The 20,943-nt window shown below is 39.7% G+C and overlaps 1 protein-coding gene across 1 annotated transcript in view; it reads left to right on the forward strand.

The window, feature by feature from the left end:
- Positions 1-19,680, forward strand: part of LOC147700821 (putative DBH-like monooxygenase protein 2) — a 151,174-nt gene extending 131,494 nt beyond the window's left edge. The window contains exon 13 of the mRNA XM_086929740.1: positions 18,611-19,680. Within this exon, the coding sequence (XP_086785866.1) occupies positions 18,611-18,829 (219 nt within the window). The 3' untranslated portion in view covers positions 18,830-19,680. The remainder of the gene's footprint in view (positions 1-18,610) is intronic.
- The last annotated feature ends 1,263 nt before the right edge of the window (positions 19,681-20,943 follow it).

Here is a 20,943-nt window from a genome sequence, read left to right on the forward strand (position 1 = left end):
GCAAAAGTCCAGAACTTCTTAAACAGAATTGATGGGAGGCATATAATGATGCCCCTAAGAATCATATTTTACCAAGACACTCAAAACTGATGATCATAGACATAGTGTTTTGTTTTTTCAGAAAATAGACCATCAAGAGATTCAGTCAAGATTTTAGAGATTTTGCAAACTATCTAGATTCAGCTCTTAATTGTTCTCCCTAAATTCATTTGCTTCCTTGTTGCATAAGCCTGGGAAATGATAGATTGCAAGGGGAACACTGTGTCGTATCTCTCTCTCTAAAACCTATTGGTCATACCTAGAAAAAGTGATCTACATTGTTCCCTTCTGCTCCACCTAAACTGATGGATTTCTGTCCCGGACGCTTTCAAAGCACTATGTGAAGCACCAACATGACACCAGTGAGAATCAGTATGATTAAACAATAAAAGATCCCAATGGGCATTAAAGATTTTTTCGAATTTGAACTCTGTTTTGCTGCCTAAACTTTAAGGGAAGCTTGCCTAAATACTGTATCTTGAATTTGCAGTAGCTCACTGAAGAAAATATTCATTGTGTTTCTGAAGGTCCATCCATCAGCCTAAAATATGAAATGCTTTAGACCACAATACAATTCTGTTTTCACATTTTGTCAAAGTCTGTGCCCACTGGAGTTCACCACATTCTTCCAAATGCTCATATGCAAGTGGAGGTTTGTGATCAGAGAGGTGTAACACAAGATCAGGCTTAATAGAGATGCAATTATTCTTGCCAAAGGGAATTGCTCGAATCTGATGCTTTGGGTCCCTCTCTGAAACAGAACCCTTTCAAAGGAAAGTGGATCAAGTCATTAACAGAATAGTCTTTCCTAAAGCCAGCATCTCAGTCCTTAGACATCACAGACACATGCTACCACCCAAAGACATCAATAATGTTATTGACCAGAGGTCAGTCATCCAGGTCTGGATACATGTATATACCTTGTAACTGAAGACACACTGCTGCCACCTCATAGTAAACTGTAAATACACAGTGTCTATTTCAATCTGAAAGCTAGAAACATTAATTTAAAATAAGTCTGTTCCACCACAAAGTGCAGAAATGGTCAGAGACACTGTCTGAACGGAATGTGCACTTTGTTATAAGCAAAGAGCCTTGGTAGATGGTTACTGAGATCAATATAGCAGTCCTTAATTATTTTCTCAGTCTTGATTTGGTGATAAACCTTAGATGTAGAATTGGTCTATTATTTCATACTGCTGTTTTCCTGCATGCTAGAGAATCTCTGCAGTTTTCTTCATGTTCTTGCAATTGATGGAGTGTCACATTTGCCTCTCTATTTGCCTGGTAAGTAACATCTGTCATGTGATTGAACACCAGATGGCCCACTGAGCAACATGCTACCCTGTGTGGCATTTCCACAGAAAACAATTAACTCCAGATCACAACCTTCAACATTCAAGAGCATATAATATCCTTTTCCCGGTTGGTATGGTTCTCTTGAACCCGCCTTGCCGGTTGGTACGGTTATCTTGATCCCGCCTTCCACCAGGGTGCCATGCAGCAGGGTGTCATTGGAACCCGACATTTACATTCCTGATGTCATTCTATTGGAAGTTGAAGGTCATAGTAGTTTGTTCTCTGAGCGTTTCTCACATATGGAGAACAAATCCATTTCTTATATGCCTACGGACAGCATTGTCTTTATTGCTTGTTCTCATTTGATTCATTTCTTCAGCGGTACACAGACATGACAATGTAGTATCAGAAAGACAGGTTCCTGTTGCCCAGCTGAACCTGAAACCATACTTCTGATTACCTCAAACAAGAGTATCTCTGAACTACTACTGCAAGAGCACCTCCAGCCTCTTGTCATTAAGTAAGCATTGAATACAATATTCCATAATATCCAATCTATCTAGTCTGCTCAGGAAGCAGTTGTCAGTAGACCTTCATGGACCTTCTTTCTCAGGATATTCCATAATCAAATGTGGCATTAGGTGCTTCAGTACCATGACTTCTGGGAAGCCTTTTAGACACTGGTGACACTGGTGACCTGGCCAAGTAATTTGATGTAACACTTAAGAAAAGAAAGAATACATGTGATATCTTAAATTTTTGATTTACACAAGTGTGAAATAGTCATTCAAAAGCAAAAAGGGCAAGCTCCTCTCTTGGCACAAGCAGGGCGTTCAATTAACACGTTTCCAAAGGTGCTGAACTGGATATTATTTAAAATGGGCTTGTCGACAACAATGATAAGCAGAAGAACAGAAGGAGGGGTAGGTTGCAGGTACCACGACCAGCATGTTTATATGTGTAGAGGAAACAACTGAGATTGTAGAAGCGGAAGCATTGGACTTCTACGGCATGCCTGTCAGGAGTGATTTTCTACTAGTATTGAGCCTACAAGTCTGGATAGCGGTACAGTTTAGAGCTATATGATGAAATAAGGTAAATCAAGACAAATCTGATATTCTGAAAATGGGATTTCACTGGACATATGAAAATATGCAGTAAACAGTATGAATTATATCGGTGTTAAACCTACACTGAATTGTAAGGCATCAAGAGATTCACATTATAATGGGGGACCTTACCCATTCATTGACCACACTCCTTTTGCAGGAAAGTAGAAACCCTTATGTCTTCATTTTTATATGGGGATTCAAATAACTAAAACAATCAATGATATGAGAACAGTGAGCTTTTACCAATATTCAATTTTAGTATTGGCTTGCACTATGTAATAACCCCCCCCCCCCATGTTTAATTATGCAGTATTAATAGTATGACATAAAGTGCTCATTTTAGTATCACTCCAACATTTAGATCTCAAACACTATCCCAATAAAATTAAATAGGAAGGTTTTCTGATCTAGGCAATGTATAGATAGATATTCAGAAATATTTTGTTTGACAAATTCAAATGATTATAACCACTTTTAGGATAGTTTTAGTGATATTCAAATACCTATGTATCATTGTGGATCAAAATCCAATTTTTCTGTTAGTTATATTTAGAGAATTTTTACAATTTTCAGCAGATCAATGACGAGTTTGATATCCCACAGACTTAATTTTATAAATATCTATTAATATATCCAATCTTCAACAAAAGGAGATGTTTGACCAGGCCCTTTAGGCAGGGTTATTACCTAATTTTTTGCCCTCTTGCTCCTATTTTTTCTGACTTGTTTTTGTTGCCTCTAGGACTCTGGGCACTTTACCACTGCTGATCAGTGCTAAAGTGCATACTTGGCATATTTGATTTACTAGTACGTCTCTAATAAAGTGCAAATCCAATGCTATTAGTGGGCCTGCAGCATTAGTTGTGCCACCCACTGCAGTGTTTTGAAGTGCAGTTTTAAAGTACAAAGTTGATCTTGCAGGAAACAACCATTACAACGCAGTCAATGCAATGCACTTATTACAAAGCATGTCACTACAACGCATGCAATTACAGCGCATGTCACTACAACGCATGTCATTACAATTCATTACCCCTACCCTATCCAACACTTACCCTACTGTTGGACTTACTGGAGTGGGAATAGTCATTTTTACCTCTACACTATCCAACACTACTGTTGCCCTAAAAGTATTATGCTTTGTAATGGTACGCATTGTAGGAGTATGCGTTGTAATGGAATGTGTTGTAAATGTAGTTTCTAAAAATGAGTTGTGATGCCATGCGTTGTGAAATCATGCGCTGTAATGGATGTTGCGTTGTAAAAACCGCCCTGTAAAGGCATGCGTTGGAAATGTTTGAGTTGTGACGCATCCTATTCGATCTTGCAAGTGTACCCAAGTGCAGGTTTAAACTATCATGTCGATCAGGCAAGTTTACCCTCTTGCCAGGCCCAAACCTTCCCTTTCATCACATGTAAGGTACCACTAAGGTAGGCCCAAAGTAGCCTCAAGGGCAGGGTGCAGATAATGTGAAAATTAGGACATGTATTGGTGTGTTGTAAATGCCCTGATAGTTAAATACTGCTAATTTCTTTTTTTCACTATTTCAAAGACTAACTCTCCCTTAGGTTATCATTGGTGCTGCCTTGTCACACCCTACACGTGTAACTTTCAATTGGGTAGACATAGAGATTTGAAGATTGGGCTCATTGAGTTCAGAATTTAAACACATATCTTTTAGTAAAGATGATTTTAAAATTGTGTGTTTGAAAATGCCACTTTTAAGAGGTGGGCTGGTTCTTGTTTAACCAGCCTATGCATCTTCCTGCCTGTGGAATCACAATCTGGTGTAGTCTGATAGGGTGCTTTCACTCTAAAATGTCACACACAGGGAGTTGAGGCATGTCCACATATCCTGTTTGCCCATCAACAGGCTGATGGGCCTTCCTGAGCTAGAGTGGGTAGTGGAAGGAGTTCTCACTGACCCCTGAATTTGGCTGTGTTTGACCTCCCACAATGTTATCTCTAATCCCTGAAGTGTGTATGGAGCCAAGGCAGGGCAAGGCAAGAGCTTGTGGACAAAAAATTCTTTGCTCTCTCTTTTTGGGTGGTGGTGGGGGGGAGCTTTGGAAGGGGGAATGGGAAGGGTTGGGGTGGTTGGTGAAAAACAGAAAATAGCACTTGAGTATAATATGGAAATTAGTCCTTTTGGGGCAGATATTGTTCTCTTACAGGGAGTATGTGGAGTAATTCCACAGAGGTATGACATTGATATATGGCACATTGAACGTGAGAGGGTTGAATTCATTGGATAAAAGACGGCGGTGGCGCAAGAGTTCCGAGTATTGTATTGTGATATAATATGTCTCCAGGAGACTCATATGGTTTGGTCAAAGTGCCATTTGCTTGAGGACCTGGGATTCAACCTTATAGCCTGTACAAAAGTTGCAGGGACGGCTAGAGGAGTTGCAATTTTTTGTAAAAAACATATTGGCAATACAGGCAGAATCTTAACTGACGGATTGGGTCAGTGGGCGATTGTAGAATGTATTGCTGGGTCTACAAAATTTACGGTCTGTTCAGTTTAGGGGGCATATTTAGACAAGGCAGATACCCTAGAGTTTTTAAATGTGGAGTTAGCATCTTGGCCCACCCCACTGATTCTATGTGGGGATTTAAATATACATTTAACACATAATGTTATATGTAATGAAGGGTCGAGATATATTGGTAGGAAACCGCATGTTTTCAAGGCACAACAGGCATTATTGTTTGCTCACAGTTTGGTGGATTTGTGGGCTTATTTAAGAGGGGCGGCTCTGGGTTACACATTTTTCTCTTTCCCCCATCCTAAGTTAGTACGGCTTGATTATTTGTTTGCAGCAAAGTCACTATCAAATCAGGCCATAATTCAGGTGTTCCCAAGAATTACATCTGATCATTGGCCGGTGGTTCTCTCAATAACACGCATAGTGGCAGTTACAAGGCCGAGAGGATTCTCCTTTGACCGTAAACTTTTATTGGAGCAACAATTTATAGATCATATGCAACAATGGATTCCTACTTTTTTTAACATCAACCATGGGACTAGTAGTGTGGGTTATGTCTGGGACAGTTTTAAGGCTGCGTTTAGAGGAGAAGCCTTGAGCTTTGGTATATATAAAAAAAAAACAGGCTGTTAATCTTCAAGAATTATACCATGGACTGAAGAAGGCTGAGGAGGCACTTGTTCAGGGGATTCAGACGGGTGTGGATATAACTAAATTGATCATGTTAGTGACTCAAAGTAAATCTAGATTAAATCTCCACTGGTCCAAGGAAAATGCAAACAAAAATTTCATTAAACAACAGATCCAATATGAGTACGGTGGGGCTAGTGGCAGATACTTTGCCCAGAAATTAAGAGTGAGGAAGGTAGCTCAATGGATAGATAACATTTTGGACTCAAATGGTAACTCCGTAGAAAATGAAGCTGGTATCTTTGAGGTGTTCCAACAATTTTATGAAAAACTATACTACAGGGATGAGTATGATAATGATGAGGCCGCCACTCTTCTTAACCAGTGCATTTATTGGATTGGGTGGTTTATTTGTGGAAGGGGAAGGGTATAAGGATGGTGGGGGATTTATATAATACAGGTTGTTTGAAATCTTTTGAGCAACTTAGGGAGCAGTACCATCTCCCTCGGGAGCACTTTGTTAAGTATTTGCAAATTAGGAATCATCTGGGGGACAGTGGAGGCATTTTTTGTACTAATCTCTTGATAGAAGATATTAGGCAAAATGCAAGGATAGGTGTGTTATATGGTTATATGTTGAGTACGAAGGTCAATGATATTGAACAACAAAATGGTAAATGGGTGACTAAATTAGGAAGACAAGATACACAGATTGAAACTTCTTTAGAATTGGCAAAAAATGTGTTCCTCTCGGCTTTGTTATCTGCGCAGCACTTCAAGTCAATATTTAATTTATACTACACGCCGGACAAGGTCTCAAAGTGGTCGGGGGTTGCTATTGGTAAATGTTTCCGATGTGGTCAGCGCTCTACAGATGATCTTCATATTTTTTTTGGTTGCTCATCGTTGGCAAGGTTATTAAAGCAAGTTGATGAATGTTTATCAGCTATAGTGGGTACCTCACTCTGTTTGACAGCCACGCAGATCCTCTTAGGGGTAGAAATGGGTTCTGAAGAGTGCGGTACACGAAGAGAACACGTTGAGTTAGTATTCTTAGCCACAGCTGTATATAGGCTGAGTATTGCTTCTTGCTGGTTGCAGCAGGAACCACCCTCATTTGAAATGTGGAGGGCACACTTTTTTACAGTCTATAACATGGAGTATAGTCTTTATACCCTGAAGGGGCATTGAAAGAGAAAGCTTGGTGAACAAATATGGGGGTGTGTGAGGCGGTACTTATAGCCTAAGGGGTAACCCTGCTCACACTTATCTATGAATAAAAATTATACGTCAAAATTACTTATATGTCTCGTATTTTTCTCCATTGGTCTAAATGTGTTTTGTATATCTCCATTTTGTTGTTTTCCTTCTTCCGTCTGCTCGGGTTTGGTTTGCAGCTGGGTTTGTCTGCTCTTTTGGGATGAGGGTTTAAGATAATCATTTTGGATATTGAATGGAACGGCTGCAATTACATATTTTCTATTGTTTATGTGATTCATTCCTATTGGCTCATGTACCATGCAAAAATAAATAAATAAAAAAATTAAAAAAAATAAAAAAAATCTTTGCTCTGAAGTTTGCCTACTTCAAAGGCCAAAAGGGGTATAAATATTGGACCTAAAACGCCGTACTTTTAGAACACTTCTGGTCTGAGTTCTCTCCCAAGAAAGAGAGCTGAAGAGCTGTCAAGAGGAATACTGTCCCTTTGCTTTGTGTTACTTTGCTTGGACAGAAGCAGTTAATGCTTCTGTCTGTGGACAGGGATAGGACTGGACTTTGCTTTTGAATCCTGCTTTCCAACTTTCTCCAAGGGCTTGTGTGTGCTTGTCTCCTATTAAGAAGTCTCAGCGACACAAAAGACAACCTGCAACTCTGCTGGTGCTGCTGGACTCTGTCATCTGTGAGTCCAGCCCTCGCCTGATATGCCTTCCACCAGTCAAAGGGCCTCAGAGATGGAGTCTGCAACTGATCTGTGTAATAACTGGATAGAAGCAACACAAAGCTTTGCAAAGCATCTTGGAGCCAACACTGGATAACACCAAGCCTCACCAAGTTCTGCCGCACAGCTGACAGCTCTTCGGAAACCGATGCCAGATGGAGCAAAGTCCTGCCCTGCAGCTTCTCAGAACTGACGGTGAGTTATACGAACCCTCACCAAGTCCCACCACACAGCTGACAGCCGATGACGTGAAGCCCCTCGAAGCCGCGCAAAGCTTCAATACTCAGCATCTGAGAACCAACTCTGTACGACCCAAAGCCTTGCAAAGCAATCCACCATCTCCAGTGCACAAGGCATCGTATCTATGCTCCAAGTTTTCCACTGCAACCTCCGCTGACCAGAACCGTCTTGAATTTTGATGCATCACTTCCCCTTACAGTCCACACAACCCATCCCCTGTGTGCAGCAGAACTGATGCATCACCTCCCAATGGGATTCCAGTACTTACACATAGCTGGGTTTTCCGATGCTTCCCTCCTCTGCAGCTGTTTTTCCTTGCTGTTTTTGATGCATCTAAGGAACTTTGAGTAAAATCACCACATGCATATAGTTTTATAGACAGAATTGCTTAAACCTTTAAAAAGTTATATTTGGAGTTATTTATGTTGGATTTTTGTTGTTTTGGTCTTGTTTGGATTAGATAAAGATTGCTTATTTTTCTAAACCGGTGTGGTGTCCATTTGTAGTGTTTTGACTATGTTAATGTGTGTGCTATGCACACATACTTTACTCACTGCCTCTGAGATAAGCCTGAATGCTCGTGCAAATCTACCAATTGGGTAAGAAGGGGTCATCTTGGATATGCAATTCTCTTACACTGACTAGAGGGAAGGGTCCCTACTTGGACAGGGTGCAAGCCACTGCCAACTAGAGACCCTCATTCCTAACGGGGGATAGAAAGAGCTCCTGACTGTTTATTGGAAATATGCAGGGGAAGTGCTGTGTGGAACTGGAGATCTGTGTGTTTCTTTTAGAGGCAGACACAGAGAGGTTGTTTGCATATTACCATGTTTTGTTGAGGCTAAGGAAGATGTGATACATACAAGGATATTAAAATCATTGAATTGGCTGGGAGGTGAGATTTGGTTAATCATTATTCGGAATGGGGAAATAGCGATTGAATCTGCACCTAAATATATTTGATTCTCTAAACACATCAGCTAAGATTGCTAACTGATATAGTAATAAAGGATCCTTCCATCCTAGTTGTAGATTTCAAGTGGCAGACTGACAGCGAATGTTTACCACTTGCCAAGTGATACAAACTTTTAGGGATGAGGTATTTATTAGAATTATACTTAAATGGGGCTTTTTTAGTGTGTGAAGATGTATTGATAATGCTGTGATTTAATAAGGATTTCAAGTGTAAGATTTTGTCCAGCAGAGAAATAATACTCAACAAGATATCAATCTGTTGAGTAAGGATCTGCTGGATGTTTACAATGTTGAGAAGCAACTAAACTTGGACAGCCCCACAACATTTCTTAAATGTGTTTGTGAGAAAGTACAGGTGTATATGTTGGATTTGTTGAATCATTATAGACTGACCCCAAGACCCCTGACATTTCACATGCAGGATTGCAAATATTAGGCACTTTAGGTATTATGTATCATAACTGAAAGAAAGTGTACTTTGAATTCTGTAATGCATAATAAAGAAAATATGAAATCTGTTTCTAGACCATCTGTTGTTCAGTTGGAATAACTACTTGGCAATAATGTTTTCCCCAAATCTGCAACTGCCACTCTAAAAACAAAATGTAAATACACCACATCCTAGTAGCACTGCTATTTACTCTGACACATCAAATATAACCAAATGCTTAAAGAGAAATAAAACCTTTAAGTGTTCTGAGGTACAGCCTCATGGCTAAGAATTATTAAAAGTTGAAACATTGCAGGATGAGTAATAGGTGCAGGATTACCCGATCTTTACTGCAGGAATTATATTGAGAAGTGGAACTGAGTCTCCACAAATCCAAACAAACAGGAGTTGCCCAGTAACCCAGACTAATGTCATGGGCATTAAACATGAGAAGAAACAATGACTCACAGTGGTATCATAATGAATACAACCATAAATCAGGAGATTTGTGAATTAGTCTCCAAGCTATTCCAATCTACAGAGAAAACAAACGTGCTCACAAACCAAAATCTCTCACAACATTTTTTAATGCACTTTGATGCAATATGTAGATACATGTAGCCTAAAAACTGAGAATAAACAGGGAGAGCTAGAGCACGACTTTAAGTGGAAGAGTCTTCCTTTTCTTATGATGTGTATGAAGTTAGTATTCAAATGTATGGCTGTTTTTGTGGGTGGGCAATGGCCCTAAATCAATACATGAAAGTGGTAGCTTTGCAAGCTTAGTGTGTTCACATACTCTCAGTGAAATGGGCCCTGTAAGAGGTCCTCTGTGTAGTCACAGTGGCTTTTCCTTGGGGGAACCCTTACTTGTGGTTTCCTAGATTATTGAGTTGCTTTCTATATGAGATGTGCGCCTCTCCTGTAAACGGTCTTGAAGGATTGTTTAGAAAAATTGCCCAACTTTCTATAGCCTCTTTGGACACCAAAAATAGGAAGAATCTCTGTCTAGTGCAGGTCATCACAATTGAGATATGAAATTGAGAAAACCTAAGTCCTAAGCTCTTTTGAAATGCTCATGTCACAGGGAGCAAGATGGTGGCTGCTTGAACGCTGTGCGAGCAGCCTGCCCAAGCTTGCAAATATTAACCAGTTTCCTTCTGACACTAAGTAATGCAGATGGTGTTATTTCAGGTTGTTAGAAGTCTGCAATCCCACCTGAAAGGAAAAATCTATTTGGTGCCTATTGAAGCTAAAAGAGCTTACCTTGCGAATGCTCCGAGCTGCAGCAGAGGTGCTTGGTGGGCTTGACTCCCAAGGCTGGTGGAGCTAGAAGGTTGCAATCACTTTGAAGGGGAATAAGGTTGCTAAGGATTGCAGCGAAGCTGGAACACCCAAGGGGGCGCGGGGAGACTCTCTCAGCCAGAAGATGTTGTTCGGGCAAAGGTTGGATGCTGGATCTTTTCTCTCTTATTGATGATTCTGAACTATCTGGGGCTAGTGATATCCATTCTGATACAGCCGCCACACCAAGGACCTCTGGGAACTGTCTTGACAGTTCTTCAGTCAAGCCCGCCACTCAAAATTGTGTGGCCTCTCAGAACATGGAATGGAAAATTGTTATCTGGCGAGCTTGGATTTGATTCTGATCATAGTTCTACCAATCAATTGAAATGGGACAATTCTTATTCAAATTTGGATCTGGGGAGGGTGGTTCAGCAGGTAGAGAAACCCTGCGGGACCTGCCAGTCTCGAATCTAGAGTCCGAAACTTCCCCCTCGATGGAACTGATCTTTTCCACTGAGAAACAAACGCAAATTGAAGCTCTTATAAGAGAGCTTGTTTGGCCACTAAAAAGCTTCAAGGGGCCAGGCGTAAGGTCAACAAGATTTCTATGGAAATTTCAGAGCATACACCTGCTGTGGCAGAACAGACAGTAGTGCTAGAGGCTGGGGCTGAGAATATGGGAAGTCAGTTAGCCTCTTAATAAGGTCGGGTGTCAGGCATGCTGTGGAAGCTCGAAGATTTTGAGAACCGCCAGCATAGAAACAATCTCAGATTCCTCGGTATGGCTGAGAATGCTGAGGGGGCGATATTTTGGTCTTTATGCTGAGAGTGTTGATGGGAGCCTTCCCCAAGCTGGCACATTGGGATTGAGAGGCGGAGGTGAAGAGAGTGCGTACATTCCCTCTCATGACATAAAAAAGGAGGCAACCAGATTCTAATGAGAAACCCGGAGCCATCCTGACATATTTGGGGAAAATTAAAAGGCTAAGCCGGAGTACATTTGAGGGCAAAACCTTTTTTGTTAGGTCCTATTTCTGTCACATGACTGTGGAGAGAAGGTGGCAACTATGACAATTGATTGGGCCCTTCTAAAGACTTGACTGCGATGTTTAACTGTTGAGCCCTGCCCACCTTATGGTCATTTTTAAAGGAAACCCCAGGGTCTTTTTTCATTCGAAATTAAATCCCAAGTATTCCTGAATACGATTTTGACCAGGGGGATTAGTGGGTGAATATGGGTTGAATAATAGGCCTGTTCAGGACTAAAAGTTCCATGATAAAGGGCTTAGAAATGATGACAATTAAAATCTGCCCGATGGGTTAAACAACGTCATGGACTGGACTCAGGTGATTCTTTCACAAATGGTTAGTCCTCATTTTTGTCTGTGCTTGGTTTTTCTTTTAGGATTTTATTGGACTCTTTTCGATCACCAGTCTGATAGTATGTGGTGGGGTGGTTATGGAAAGGCGGCTTGGGGCGGCGGGTATGTAGGTGGCATCATAAGGGCCTTTCTGATGCCATTGCTCATTACAAGAGGCAGGGTGGGTTTAGGGGTGGTTGGGGGGTGGTGGCTGGGGTACTGGGTGGTGGGTGGAGGGAAAGTTCTAAGCATGTATTTTAGGAGAATGTAAATGTATTTAAGCTTATATAGCGCACAGCTACCCGCAGTGGGTTTCCCAGCGCTTGCTTAGGGAACCCGTCCTGGTATTCCCCTGTGAGATAACCCCGGCAGGGTATCCACAAGGTGAAAGCCAGGCATCCCGCCACGAGGGGCCGTTGTGGAGATTAAGCAAGCTATTGCCCAGAGTCGCAGAGTGTGAACCCGTGAGTAGAGAAGGCACCGGAACGAGAATTATCGAGTCCGTGGAATTTTTGAGCCCAAGACCCGCCGAGGCGGGGAATTGAACCCTGGTCCAGGGACGATCTCAGATTCCGGGTCTGCTGCCTCTAACCCCTGAGCCACACTTCTCCACTCCAACTGGTTATGGATAGGACAGCGCTGGATTACAACCAAATGTAGATGAGTAAGCTAAGGATAGTGTCATTAAATATTTGTGTGTTGAATAATCCCTTGCAAAAATGAAGGATCAATGTGGATAGAAAATTCTTGAATGTAGATATTCTCTGTCTTCAAGAGACACGTGTAGAGGGAAGTAGGCGTGAAGTTGTAGACCTAGCAGACATCAATTAGTGCCCAACACGGGGTGTGACTATTATGGCCAGTAATAGTGGATAAATATGGCCGATGGATTATGGCGCAATGTTGTGCTGTGTAGATAATAACGCGTTTGTACTATGTGCAGTTTATTGATCAGTGGCCGATAATCTGACGATCTTTGACTGGCTCAACAATGAATTGGCTGACTAGCCCCTCCTTCTCATAATTTGTGGGAACTTTAATAATTATACTAATGGTACAGATGGTATTTTTTGTGACAGTGGCGGCACAATACCAGGGCCGAAAACCAAGGGTATATAGATCCCTGGGATACCTATGTCAGACTCATAGGATATCTGATGTCTGGGCTACACATTGGGTCCTAGCTTTAGGCTAGATTTTTATTTATGTCATATGAATTTGCTCTGACATGCAGAACATATAAATACACCAGGGATATGTCTGATCATAACCCTTTGGTGGTAGAGTTAGAGATGGATGTAGCTCTCCCTTCTGCCTCCTGCTGGTCATTTCATAGTGCCTTGCTGTATGACGAGGAGTATATCAATTATATGAATAATTGGATATTGAGGTTCATTGCTGATAATTTGGGGAGTGTCCGGAAAGAGGTTGTGTGGGATGCTTTTAAGTCGGGCCACGGGGAGAGACTACTGGAGTCAGCTGGGCCCAACAGAAAACGGGGAAAAAACTGCTGCAAGAACTGTATGAGAAGCTAGTGGCTGCAGAAAAACAACTAATTATGGCAGTACCTAGGGGCGATGAATTAGAACAGACTCAGCTGTGTGTTGTGATTGCCAAATCAGCGACAGTTGATATTTCAGCAAAATAGGCCACAGACAAATAATCAGCCTGGAAGAATATGACGTATGAATTTAATGAAAGGGCGAGGCACCAGCTGGCCGTGCGCACAAGACAGAAGTTAACATATGGTCAGATTAGGGAGATTCGGGATCCAATCAATGGGTTGACCTCTGAGCCAGTTGGCATACGAGCCTCCTTTCAAAAATACTATCAGCAATTGTATATGAAGAAGAAGTCTCAAATAGGCCAAAAACTGACAAATACCTAGATGTTATGCCATATGGGAGATTACCTACACAAAAGAACGAACTGTTGGAGGACCCAATTTTGGGATAAAAGGGAGAAGAGGTCACTAACCCTATTGAATCTGTATCTGCTGGCAAAGCGTGTAGGACGGATCTTATACCTCGAGAGTTTTATAAGGTGTTTGTCCCCCACCTGCATGCTCTTGTGGAGGAGTTTAAAAAAAAAACACTATCAGGGAAAGAGGCACCAGAGTATTGGGCTTTGGCTTATATAATAATTTTCTCTAAGAAAGGGAACCCTTTCCAAGAACTAGAATTATACCAGCCAATCACGTTGGTTAGTAGTGACGTCAAAATCTATGCCAAAGTTTTTGCCATCACATTGGCTGAGATCATCAAGAAATTGAGCTCAACATGGATTCATTCCCAGATGGAGTACAGTAGACTATATTCATTGGGCAATCACATTAATTGATGCCGCAAGAGTAGCTGGAGGTCCTATGGCTTTCTACTTGACGCAGTGTAAGGTTTTGATAGGGTGTCCTGGCCTTTCCTATGGGCAGTAATGGGTAAAAAAGGTCTGGTACCAGGGTTCATTACTGCAATTCAATCTCTATGTCGCAATCCTGTCACCAAGATCTCAGTAATGTGAGGGATGTCCGATGCAGTGGCTAGAGAATGTGGTACAAGACAAAGGTGTCCCTGTTCTCCTCTTGTGTTCCCCTCTAGATAGATCAATTGATTAGGAAAATAACTGATAATCCCTTAAATTTACTGATGTATTGTAAAAGGGGGGAATACAATCCTGGAATATGCCAATGACTTGGCAGTTACCACCTCTGACCCCGAGGGTGCCATGAGAGAGAAAGAGATGTAGGGTGCAAAGTTTGGACAGTTGTCGGTTTAACTGCTAAACCAGAACAAAACCCAAACTGTGGTCAACAGAATAGTTCAACCAAGCGATAGCCGAGTGGCTTCACATGCCGTCTATCTTGGAGTGGGTATCTCCTCTGAGATAGAGAAAATTGTGGAGAAGAATTTGGGCCCGCTGATTCATAGAACTTAACTGGATTTTGCGAGAATGAATAACCTTAGGCTTACTCTGATTGGGACGAGGAGCAATATTGGTAACATGCTGTTTCTACCGAAGATTTTGTACTTTTTAGGGCTATTCCCTTGGAGGATGATGGCTGCTGGTTTAAGATACTAAATCAGATTGGGTTTTTCTGGGCTTACTCACGCACAAGAAGAGCTTTATAGTTTCTGACACTCTGAGGGAATGTGGAGGCTGGGCTGTCCCAAATCTTCTTCCATATTACTGGGCCTCAACCCTACAACAATTGATAGTCCTGTTGAAAGGGGAAGTTGAGGAAGGACCAAGTGAGGATGGTCCCCCTTCAACTTATGAAATATTGGTAGGAGATGAGGCCAGTGGCTGTCTTCTGCATCAATTGAAGTTTGGATACTTCAAAAGGGTTAAGTTTAAAACTATGATTTGCGCATACAAAGTATGGTCAGAAGTCCGGAAGAAACTTGGTTTAGGGCAACTGAACTTTTGTACTCCAATTTATAACAATACCCTGCTCCCCGATATGTTTAAGGATGGCTATGTCAGGGACTGGAAAGAACTTGTAAGACTTCATGGGCAATGCGGGCATCTGTTTATGTGAAGAGATTAAAAGTAAGTTCAGGTTGGAGTACAAGGAATTGTTTAGGTATCTGCAGAAAAGAGATTTCCTGAAAATAAAGGTGGGAGATAAGTGTTTTTTTTATTTGATGAGATTGACTCAAAATTCAAATCTCAACCCTTGCCTGGTATACTAATTAGGATGCAGAATGCCAGGAAGGTGGATGACTTAGCTAAGCATATAAGTAGGTGGGAAGAAATCTTACGAGTGGGTATAGGGGAGTGCAAAGACTTTGAGTTTTGAACAATCCACTTTAGTTGTAGCTAACCTACAGATGAAGCATTTCAAAGCTTGGTATAATCTTTATATTACTCCAGGAAAAATAGCGAAATGGGGAGGGGTTGCTGGAACACCAATGCGGCTTCTACGCGGTGGACCTTATTAACATGTTTGCAACCTGCCCTAGCATTGACAGCCCCAAAACGGATGTATGGTAGAATAATAGAGACACAGTTGGGGCTTTGGGTAGCAGTTACTCCCCAGCTCATATATCCTAGGGGTAGGTGAGGACTGGATACCAAGCCATGCCCAGCCATTATGTTTGTTGGTATGACAGTACTAAGGCTCTGTCTGGTCACAGGATAAATAGACCCAGTCCCGATTACAATTCAGCATTGAATGGCTCGACTCTTAGCTATATATCATAAGGAATTAGCAGTTTATGTTCAGAAGGACAGGGTAGCAAAGAAATGGGGTCTGGAAATCTGACCACCTTTGAGGAACTGGATGAGAGATTTGGAGGGGGAAGCTATGGATGGGGAAGGTGCTCGGGGCGTAGTCCTGGGTTGAAAGGTAGCGGGACAGCCAAGGCCAATACTGGTAGGGGCAAGTTCTCATGATGAACTTGTGTGATGATTTCTCTTATTCTGTCCTGTATGTAAGAGTTTTTTTTGTTTTCCGTCATTCGTAACTTTCTCAATGGATGAATTTGATTTTTCTTGGCTTGGAATGGGTTTAGAGAGAGGGGGTTGGACTGGGGGATTTGTATGTTAAAATCTTTAAAAAATGAAATGTTCATGTCAGAGGAAGACCAACTATGACTTTATCTATTCTTGCAGGCTGCCCTTACCCAAGTATATGTTTTAATGTCTGATGGCCCAAACACTTCCTCTATGTGGATCCTTTTGCAATGTCAGCAGAAATCCTGAGGAAAATAGGGCAGCATTATTAAGGGAAGAAACGCAGTTTCTAAGTTAATTATTCTTATCTGTCTGATTATCAATTATAAGGGATAGTTCATGCATTACCTACAGGCCCCATGTAACCAACTCCTACTTGTTTTTAAGAGATGTAATCCAAAAAGAATCATGTTATTCTTAAAACATTATCCAAAGAGGTGGCAATTCTAAAGTATAATATATGCTATGGTATATACCAAATAACAAACAATGAGTCCACTCCACCATTTTCCATTTCCCTTCCGTTTCCCACTCATTCCTTCCCTTAACTAATTGTTGCAGGATAGCAGTGTGCATACTTGGGCAATATTAGGTTGCCAGATATGTTTCAAGTGTTTTCATAACCAACTCCAAATTAGTCAAACTATCCTGTGTCTCAATACCTATGGGAATATGAAAGACTATATTGATAACATTGAATGACATGGAGTTTATCGAAACAGATCCTCTGAAATGGAGTTCTCATATCCACATACTTGATCTCAAAATCTCTATGGCTTCAAACGTAATCTATATGAGTCTGCAGGCCACTACTTTGGGATTCATAAGGCAGTTAGAATAGTGTTCAGCACATCAAATGGATGTTTTTCTATAACGAGGTTCTCCTTCAATGACTAGAGAGTTTTGTGTCTTAAAGGCATACCTTTGATCCTATAAATACCTATAAAAGTAAAACAATTAGAATATTCCCCTTCATGCTGGCTGACAGTACAAAATAGGGGACACCTAATCAAAAGTGAAAGATGATGTTTTGAAGGAAGATGAAGACAGGGACATTATATATTAGGTATAGGTATTATCATACATTCCCTAGTATTGTTTTCCCTAATGGATAAATGGTTAATAGAATGGGTAGGGAGCTGGGTTCCCTATTGTGGGTGCCCAAAGACTTTTCAGACCTACCATATATTCAGTATATGCAAATATATCTTCTACATGTCAACCACCAATTTGTTCTTCTTGTTTTGTCTCTCATATTTGTAGACTATTCTCTCCGGTGTCAAGCATTCACTTGAACTACTTTACAGATTTGATTCTCCAAAATCTTGCTCATGATCCTGTGCACTTCAAAGTGTTCTGCTGTGTTTATAGAGTGGGATTAGTAGCTTTTTCTCAGCATCAAATCACAGAAAGTGCTTAGAAGGCAGATGCTGTTAATATAATACTTTCCATTTCTGTTCAGACCTGTGGATTGTGGCCTGGACAATGGGGGCTTATTCACAAATGTACATATACACACATAGATTTACTCATACTTACTACTACTACACCTAGATGCAAGTCTTCACTTTATTTGGTATTCATCTTTTAACTTTACATGTAGGAGTATCCTCTCCCTCATGGTACATTTAAACAAAGAAATAATGAATAGCAATCAATTGGAGAGGAATGTCTTGCTCCACGTGAGCAAATCTACATATGTATTTTATAATTTGTAAATCAGACCCTATAGGTAAAGCAAACGCATTAATTGATTAGGTTGAAAAGAAATCTATTGAACATGTTTTTGAAAGGACCTATGGGAACCTGATAAAGAAACATAAAAATGCAAAACACAAACATGGAATGCAATTGAAAACTTGCAAATATGGCCTTTATGGTCTAGGTATCACTATCATGCTGTCCTTGCTTTGGGTTGTTAGGAAGGTGCATGGAATTTGCACCTGAAAGGGTGCATCAATAAACCCACTTTTCCAGAGAAAACCAAAATTCATAGTCAAAAGTGACAGGCTGAGCAAAGCTTCCCTAGGTTCCACAACCAAAAAATTAATCCACTCAGTGCCTCCTTTTATTTGAGCCACAGTTGCTGATGTGGTTGTGTTATGGCATGAATGTGTGCACCCATGCATGCATGTGTACACTAGCGTGTGTGAGTGCAATTTGCTGAGACATGTCACTTATCATAGGAAATTGGAACACATGGAGGATGGAGTATCAGCAGGCCAAACAGAACTGTATGTTGTTGGGTATTCAGGTCTTCGAACAATTGGCATATTATGAGCTAGTTTAATATCTCTGTCAATTGACACAGTGTTTTATGATAATTAATGTCTTCCAACATGTTCTCTGCTTTCAGGGATCATTTATACAGGATACTGGATTTATTCGCAACATCACCCCACCAGAAGTCCCTCCCTGCAACAGTTCAGAGACATCCAGCATCGCCCCAACTATGTCATCCATGTCACCAATGACTGTAGTTTATTGCCACAATGGACAATACCCTTCATCAGGACACCTTTGCCTCTCACTGTTTCTCCTTTCAACCTTCTCTGTCATTGTTTTGTCAATTTAGATTTCTGAAGGCTAAATATATGTACACCAAATAGTACTGGTAAATGCATTAGGAATGGAAGCACACAATATAAAACATACATATATAATGTAATATATGTGTGTGCATGTGTTTATGGGTTGAATTTTCTTCACATTAGCCACATGGTCCCCTTTGCTTACTCATCCAGAATGTCTCTGAAAATAGCAAAACACACCCATTTACAAACTATTTAACTTATTAAGTTAATTAAACATTGAGTCTAGAGCAGCTATGATGAAAAACTGCCAAAACTGCTTTTTTTCAGCTCTATGTTACACAAACTTGGCCCAAGTGCATTATTGCACTTCAAACAGAACACACTTTTACATGAGAACCAGACATTACGGGCCCAATTCAGAAAGGTAAACTTAGACCTGAAGTCTAACTTTAGGCCTGACGTATAACTTTAGACCTGATTTACAAAAGGGCTCTGTACGCGAATGTCTGACAAAATATAGAAAGACAAAATATCGACCTACACAAATATCGGAGCAAAAATATCGATGTCAACAATATAGACATCCTATCTACAACATGGTAAGCAAAAAAATATCGAAAAGAAAATATCGAAACAAATATATAGTTTTAAAGAAAAATCATTTTTTAAATTAGAAAAAATATGTAAAATAAAGTAAATAATACTTAAAAATATAATACACATAGTTAACATTATTTTATAATATTAAAAAATTATAATATCCAAAATGTAATAACAATGTAATTAAACATATACATATACATTGTAATATAGATACTTAATCAATTTTAATAATTATTTTAATAACTTATACATAATTAAAAATATTATGAATTACAAATTCATCTATACACATAAATAAAACATACAAATTACATTAAATATATTTACTTTTAATATTTTTAAAATTAATTAAATACTACATTAACTAAAACAATACAAAAAATATTAAATAACAGAGGGAATAAAATACTATTACAACTGCAAAAAAAATAACAGTAAGGAAAATGTTGGATAGCGTAGGGGTAAAAAATACTATTCCCACTCCAAAGAGTACAACAGTAGGGAAAGCGTTGGATTGTGTAGGGCTAAAAATTACTATTCCAACTCCAGAGAGTGCAACAATAGGGAAAGTGTTGGATAGCGTAGGGGTAAAAATTATTATTCAAATTCCACAGAGTGCAACAGTAGGGAAAGTGTTTTATGACGTAGGGGTAAAAGTTACTGTTCCAACTCCAGAGAGTGCAACAATAGGGAAAGTGTTTGGTAGCGTAGGGGTAAATATTACTTATCTCACTCCAGAGAGTGCAACAGTAGGGTTAGTGTTGGATAGTGTAGAAGTTAAAAATAACATACTTATAAATGAATTAATATTTAAAAATATTTGTTAAATGAATTAATAAACAAATCTAAAATAATTACAAATACCAAGCAATAATGATTAAAAACATACTTACCAATGAATAATTATTATCCAATAAATTAATTATTAATACACAAATATATATTCAATAACTACCTAATTACATATCAATTACTTTACACACTATTCCCTTTAAACGCACAACAAACTCCAATAATACAATAATACACTTAACATGATTATCAATTAATCCAACTAATACAAATTAAATACCAATTAATAAAAAATAATTACCAATTAATAATTATTAACAATAATATAATTAGCAAAAAAATTAATGAAAATAAATTTAAATTACTTCCCACCCTATTCCCCTATAATCCCACAACCCGCTACAGTTCTAAAATACATAATGTACTTAAATTACATAAAAAAATAATGAAATACATATTAAATGCATAATAATATACATACAAATAATTTAAAAGTCGATATTAGTAACCAATATTACTAACATCGATATTAGTAACATCGATATTACTTACATCGATATTAACAAAATTGATATGGCTTACCTTCGATATTCTGTCGCTTCGGTATTAAAAAATGTGATATTACTTACCTTCTACATTCTGTCCCTTCGATATTAAAACACTGATATTATTGTAGGTCGATATTAAAAAATCAATATTTTGTCTGCCTACTCTGTACGAGCCACAATCGTCCTGTAGTTGTGGGGGAGTCTCCACAATT

This window comes from Lissotriton vulgaris, chromosome 7 (genome assembly GCF_964263255.1).
Source record: "Lissotriton vulgaris chromosome 7, aLisVul1.2, whole genome shotgun sequence".
NCBI lineage: Eukaryota > Metazoa > Chordata > Amphibia > Caudata > Salamandridae > Lissotriton > Lissotriton vulgaris.